This window comes from Aphis gossypii, chromosome 1 (assembly GCF_020184175.1).
Source record: "Aphis gossypii isolate Hap1 chromosome 1, ASM2018417v2, whole genome shotgun sequence".
NCBI classification, from domain to species: domain Eukaryota; kingdom Metazoa; phylum Arthropoda; class Insecta; order Hemiptera; family Aphididae; genus Aphis; species Aphis gossypii.
The window spans coordinates 34,032,664-34,039,580 of record NC_065530.1 but is presented as its reverse complement, the minus strand read 5'-3'; the positions used below and the strand labels follow the sequence as shown (position 1 = coordinate 34,039,580).

The window sequence follows — 6,917 nt, the reverse complement described above, 5'->3', positions numbered from 1 at the left end:
AAAATAATTAATACCTTTAAATAAATGTACCTAATCAAAAATAAATTGTAGGGGAAAGATATTTTAAAAATGTCTGAAGTAGATATATTTAATAATATATATACTCGTATTAAATACGAATTTAATAAAAAAATAAATTTAAACGGTAATTGTTGGACAGATAATCAAATTATAATCGTAGGTACAACATAATTTATTTTCTCACTTTCTCAGTAAATCCAATTTAAAAATGTTTTAAACTGATTGCTGTTAACCAAGAATTGATTTAATTGACAATATTGAATTGAAGACTTTAAAGATAGTAACCATAAAAATAAATGATGTACTTACTTTGTATTTCAATAACTTTTTTTTTTATCTCGATTTAGAACTGTATTTCTGTATTAATATAGAAATGTACAAATTTGTACAACCACATACCAAACCTAACAATATACATTTCCAACGAAATATTTTTCACAAAAATAAATTTTTGAATAAATAAGATTCCAACTAAATGTGGTTCGCAGTGCCTTATAAGTTATGGCGACTAAAAATGTAGTAAATGTACCTACCTACTCTTTTTTTATGCATGTCTTAGTATATTTAACAAGTGTTAACTATTAAGTACATAAAACTATACTCTTTTTTTTTTTTTAATATTATGGGCTAATATATGTTTTAATGTTTATGATTTTTTTTAATTTGATGATTGGTTATTAATTTAGGTATATTTTATAGTTCAACCTAATTTTGATTGGTTGGTAGTATGTTTAAAATAATTTAAATATTTATACATTAGTTTAAGTTTATTTTAATTTACTTTTTATTTTTTACTTTTTAATAAAACCATAGGGCATAGATTAAATACACACATTAATCTATGATAAAACACAATAACCAGTAATCGCTAACCACTTTATTATGACCACAGAACCATAGTTTGTGATATAAGCAAGACGACCGAACGTTTGTTGATTAATTGATAAATGCTTATCATTATATTATTATACGATAATAAACACCGCATAACACGTGCTATAAATTATAATTTAAAAAAGTTTATCTTTTTGTTTTCATGAATTTAGTAAATAAATGCAATTATATCTATTTGTTATTTTATTGTGTTGACGGTTACTGAATATTTACGACCATGTCTATTAAGTTAAGAGAAATGTAAGTTGATATATTTTACATTTAAAGATATCTATAGTCCAAGCACACTTGTCACACTTAATTTATTACATGACATTGTTTTGTATGTTTGAATTTTTTCAATTTAGTGCTCCCTTAAATTTATATTATGCGTTTTTTATAAACGATAATATACATTTCATAGTTAATTATTTGTTTAAGTAGCTTAGTATTTAGAACAGTCCTCTTAAATAAGTCTGTAATTTTAGTAATCATATCAAATAATTTTTACAACTCTTTTACTATTATTATTCTTTTTTAATATTTTTATTATTTGATTTAAATCTAGATTACTTTATAATTGTTTTTCAAAACTTCTACACAAGTTTTAATACCAATTTGATTTATTGGTTACATTGTATGATATAATAGTCTCTATTTCTTTGCGTTTCTGCTTAGCAAATATTTTTATCAATAAATACATTCATTTTTCCTACTTACAACTTACATGATATCCATTATCTATAACTAATAGTTAATAATATTATAGCAGATAATCAATCATCAAAATTATTTAAAAAAAAAATAAAATAATGGGTATATAAATTCCCGATTTCACCCAATAAATTATCATCTTACTTCAAATAAGGTCTACTACTATATTCTAACAAAATTATGTAAATATAATATGTTTGGAACCTTATCCTAATAAACTTATATTACTTGAATACAACTTATTAAATTATAATATTATATACTTTTTTATTTTTATCTTATAGATTTAAACCTGAATATGTGCAAAAAGAATTTTATACTGGAGGTCATATTGAAGTAAATTATATTTTTATTTTATTCATATAAATAATTATCTATTTTTTATTAGAATGTTATTTTATTTGTGTTCCAACATTTTAACATTATATATTTCATTTATTTTTATATTATATTATATTAATGTTTTCATTACAAAATCTAAATATTTTGAAAATAATAAATAAGACATTTGATAATATCTTCAACTCATTTGTAATTTATTTCAAATATAGAAATACTGTAATCTTCGTTTTAATTGTTTTTTTATATTTACATTCTCAAAAATATTATGATTAAATTAGGTACATTGAAACTATTTATTAAATGTATTAACTTTTGACATAAAAGAAACTTTTAATGATTTATTTCATAATAATTCATTAATAAAATATTTTCTTATATCCTTTAGTGGACACCAGATGGTCATAATTTATTATGCCAATGTGGCCCTAGAGTATCAATATTAAATATTGAAACAACTACATTAGCTGGTACCATACCTCAACGTACTGAATCTGTTAAAACTGGCGATGAAGAAGATGAAGAAGACGAAAGCACTGATTCTGTAATTGCATTTACCTTAGATCCAACTGGTAAAAATCTAATAACTTCTCACAAGAGTGGATTATTATGCACATGGGATTTTAATGGTAAAAAAATAATTGTTAATTATATTTTTAGCAACATTTTTAAAAAAATTTTTTATTTTTAGAAAGAAAATTAACCAAATCTTGGCGTCATCTTCATAAAGGTCCTGTTACAAAATTATCTATTACTAGTGATCAAATTATTGCTTCTGGAGGGACTGACTCTATTATAAGATTATGGCAATCAGAAAAAGCTCATTGTTTATATGCACTGCATGGAGCACAAGGTCTTATAAGTGCCATGAAATTTTTGCAGTTATCAAAATCAGAGTATTGGCTTTTTGCTGCTGATTTACAGAGCGAAATCCATGTCTGGAATTGTGATGACGGGAAGCATTTATTTAAATTACAAGGACATTTTAGTACTGTAACAGAATTAACTTTCTACAAAAAACAATATCTTATAAGGTAATATTATAAGATAATAATTAATTTTCAATTTTTGTATTAATATATTGTTTATTAAAAAGTTGTGGCAGAGACAAAGTTGTTATTTTATGGGACCTAGAATCAAAATCACAGTTAAAGATGGTGGCATTATATGACTGTTTAGAAACAATGGTAGTATTACCTGAGGAAGGTTTTTATCTTCAAGATTTGAATAATGAATTAAAAAATACCCATGTCATTCCTAGTGGTATTTGTGTTGCTGTTGGAGGAGAAAATGGTTGCTACATCTCTTAATCATATAAAATATAAATTAATGTTTGCTATTTACTAATTATATTAAATATTTAGGTGAATTACACGTATGGGATGTAAAAAATAATGTCCCCATTTCTAAGGAATATAATGCTGATAGTCAATCCATAAAATCTACTAAAAGTATAACAAATATGATTTTTAATGAAACTCGGTCTACATTAGCAATTTGTTATGTTGATAACACTGTTACATTACAAAGTTTTGGACCTCAGCATTCTAAACTAACGGTTTGTTAATTAAAATATTAATAAATTAAAAATTTATAATTTTTTTTTTTTCAGTTAATTGGTTCAAACGATGAAATTCTTGATGTCGCACTTTTGGGTAATGAATGCAGTCGTAGTTTAGCTGTCGCTATTAATAGCTGTGATATTTACTTATTTCCATGGCATAAAAAAAAAATTGAAAGTGATGGAGATTGTGAAATAGATAAAGTTGAACTGGGAGTTTGCTGTAAACGACTAAAGGGCCATACAGATACAGTGTTATGTTTAGCTTCTTATAAAAACTTTCTTATATCTAGCAGTAAAGTAAGACTTTAATGTATTTATTAATAAATAAATATATAAATAAATAATGCTAAATTATATTATTATACACAACTTATGTTTAGGATCACAGCATTAGAGTATGGTTGTATTGTAATGTAAGCAGGACAGCTAATTGTGTTGCTATTGGAACCCGGCATACAGGCGCAATAAATACAGTAGCTATTTCTAAATCTTTAGATTTTATTGTCTCTGCCAGTACAGATACTACATTAAAACTTTGGAAACTCCCCAAAACTTTCAAAAATGGTATAAATTTATAGAAATAATTAATAATAACTATTAATTTTGTAAAAAAAAAAAAAAAAAACATTTTAATAACACTTTAATAATACCTTTTAAAAGATGAGCAACATATTTTGAGTGTCAAGTTAACTGAAGTTGGGCATGAAAAAGATATAAATAGTATTTGCATAGCGCCTAATTATCAGACAATTGCTACTGGCTCTCAAGACAAATTAATTAAAGTAATTACCAATTTGTTTCTAAATAACTATTACAAAATGCTAATTAACATTATATATATTATTGTGTGAGTAGATATGGTCTGCAAGCGATTTATCAGTTCTTGGAGTATGCAGAGGCCATAAACGAGGTGTATGGTGTGTACGCTTTTCTCCTATAGATCAAGTACTGTTATCGTCGTCAGCAGATACTACTTTAAAAATATGGTCTATGGCTGATTATTCTTGTCTTAAAGTAAAATGATAAAATATTTATTCAAATAACTTAAAAATTAATGCATTTGATGTATTTTAGACATTGGAGAGTCATGATTCATCAGTATTAAAGGGTGGTTTCTTAAATCATGGTACTCAAGTAGCTAGTTGTGGAGGTGATGGTCTAGTTAAAATTTGGTGTCTAAAAACAAGTGAATGTATAGCTACACTTGATAAACATTCATCTAAAGTTTGGGCCTTATCAAGTAAGAATTAATATTAATATTCATTTTTTAATTGTAATACTATTTTGAATTACGTGAAAACCTCTTTATTATGGAATTGCTTGGGACCAACAATTTTTTTCCGCTATAGAGAGGTAGAAATATATTATATTATTTGAACCGAGACTATTGACATTTTCCGTTATAAGGAGGATTCCATCTAATAGAAGGTCCATTATAGAGAAGTTTTACTGTATACATATGGATCACAGTATGTTCAACTAGAAAACGTTATAGATTTAAAATATGTAGGTCTAATTGTTGATTATAGACTTAAAGGGGATAGTATCTATTTATGAAAGCACATTTAATAAATATTTATCTGAACTTATTGTTACTACTAATATTTAATCACATTATCAAATATTTATTAAAAATATCTACGCAAACTATTATCATCTTAATTTATAAAATAAGTAAATATGAAAGAGTTATAATTTATCTGCTCTAATTAAACTTTATAAATATAAACATATATCTTGCCAAATCTTAATTAAGTGTTTTGTATAAAGCTTTAAGTTTATGTTGAACATTAAATATTAATACGTTAAACTTTTATAAAATCTTTCAAAAGTTATGTCAAAAATTTTGATGTATCTATTATTTAATATTTAATTAATTTATAGTTGTAATGCAGTGTATGCTAATATATTTAATTTTATTGCAATGCTATTATTTCATAAATACATTTTATTTAATATTAGTGTATTTTTATGAGTTGAGATTTAATTGATAAATCCTCTATCATAAACTTAACTCATAGAGGATGCTTCAATATTGATATACATTTACACTTATATTGCATATTATATAGTTATTGTTATTGTTGAAATAAAGTTAATAATTAACTTTGCAATAAAATAATTATTATTATCATTGTTATAAGTTGTGGATGATGGTTCAATTATGATAACTGGAGGTACTGATTCAAGATTAGTAGTTTGGCATGATCGTACTGAAGAAGTAAGAATCTCTGAAGCAGCTGCTAACCAAACTAAAGCATTACAAGACCAACAATTACAAAACCTATTACAAAATGAACAATTATTACCAGCTCTTAAAATGTCTATTACATTAGAAAGGCCAAACACGGCACTAAAAATAATACAAAGTTAGTTTACTACAAGTATTTATCATTTATTTTATTGATTAATATTAAACTATTCTATTTTTGTAGCTTTATCTAAACAAGGTCAAGGACAAGATTTAAAAATGGTTTTTGAAAATATCAATCAAGAACACAAAGAAAGACTTTTGAATTATATAGTTGATTGGAATAGCAATGGAAAATATTGTCTTGCGGCACAAGTATTTAACAATGTTTTTATCTGCAGTTAAATATTTATTATATAATTTAAAATATATTTTAGCTTGTTTTAAATATTCTGCTGGAAGATATTATGTTGGGAAAATTAACTATTAATCAAGAAAAATTACAAGGATTAATGGCATACAGTGAACGACACTTTAGGCGACTAACCACATTAATGACAAATTTACAACTTTTACGTTACACAACTAATTGTATGGCACCTCATTTGTCAAATCAATAATAATGTAATAACTTTATTATTTATCTGTACATTATACTATAAAATAACATAAATCATAATTATTGTTTAATATTTTTATTTTGATATTTGTTTCAAGATTAAATTAAGTACTGAAGGAGACACATTGCTGCATACTATTTTAGTAGTTTTAAAATGTACTAGTCATTAAGATGACTACACTTTACATTTGTTGTGACTGTCATAAAGTGCGTAACAACCAATGTATGTTCAGTTACTCACATTTAGCTTTATTAGTTTAAACTTTTAATGAATTGACTTGTAATAAAAGTTGACAATTAGATCATAATTTGTTTTGGTATGTTTATGTTCTATCCGTAGTTCAACTTTGTGAGCTTTATTAAATTGTGCTATATGTGTAAGACTCACTAAAAAATTGAATTATCAAATAAACTCAGAAATGTCAGAATGTTTTTACAATTGATTTCCATAATAAGTCAATTGCTTTTAATTTTTAAATTATAGAAGCTAAATGTAAACTGCTAAACATAATTTTCTGTTATGCACTTGTAAGACAGGAAAAAACTATGGATATAACTTTCTCTTAATGTCACTGTAATGAATGTGATAAATTTCT

At 24.6% G+C, this 6,917-nt stretch overlaps 1 protein-coding gene across 2 annotated transcripts; it reads left to right on the top strand.

Annotated features, from left to right (window-relative positions):
* Positions 1-988: 988 nt before the first annotated feature.
* Positions 989-6,629, top strand: LOC114126720 (transducin beta-like protein 3). Of its 2 annotated transcripts, XM_027990723.2 has the most exons (15): positions 989-1,155; positions 1,893-1,944; positions 2,336-2,576; positions 2,639-2,981; positions 3,044-3,240; positions 3,312-3,505; positions 3,560-3,808; positions 3,892-4,075; positions 4,172-4,293; positions 4,367-4,525; positions 4,586-4,751; positions 5,656-5,880; positions 5,947-6,077; positions 6,140-6,326; positions 6,420-6,629. In XM_027990723.2, the coding sequence occupies exons 1-14, from the start codon at positions 1,133-1,135 to the stop codon at positions 6,320-6,322; spliced, it is 2,469 nt and encodes an 822-aa protein (XP_027846524.2). In that variant the 5' UTR covers positions 989-1,132; the 3' UTR covers positions 6,323-6,326; positions 6,420-6,629. The 2 variants fall into 2 exon arrangements, with proteins under 2 accessions (XP_027846524.2, XP_027846523.2); XM_027990722.2 differs by lacking the exon at positions 6,420-6,629 and having other exon boundaries at positions 6,140-6,381.
* Positions 6,630-6,917: the final 288 nt, after the last annotated feature.

Bases quoted from the DNA above. Each gene is read 5' to 3' on its own strand.
- LOC114126720 (XM_027990723.2), top strand. From the start codon at position 1,133: ATGTCTATTAAGTTAAGAGAAAT. The intron at 1,945-2,335 runs GTAAATTATATT...TATATCCTTTAG, and splicing joins ATACTGGAGGTCATATTGAA to TGGACACCAGATGGTCATAA. The intron at 4,752-5,655 runs GTAAGAATTAAT...CATTGTTATAAG, and splicing joins TAAAGTTTGGGCCTTATCAA to TTGTGGATGATGGTTCAATT.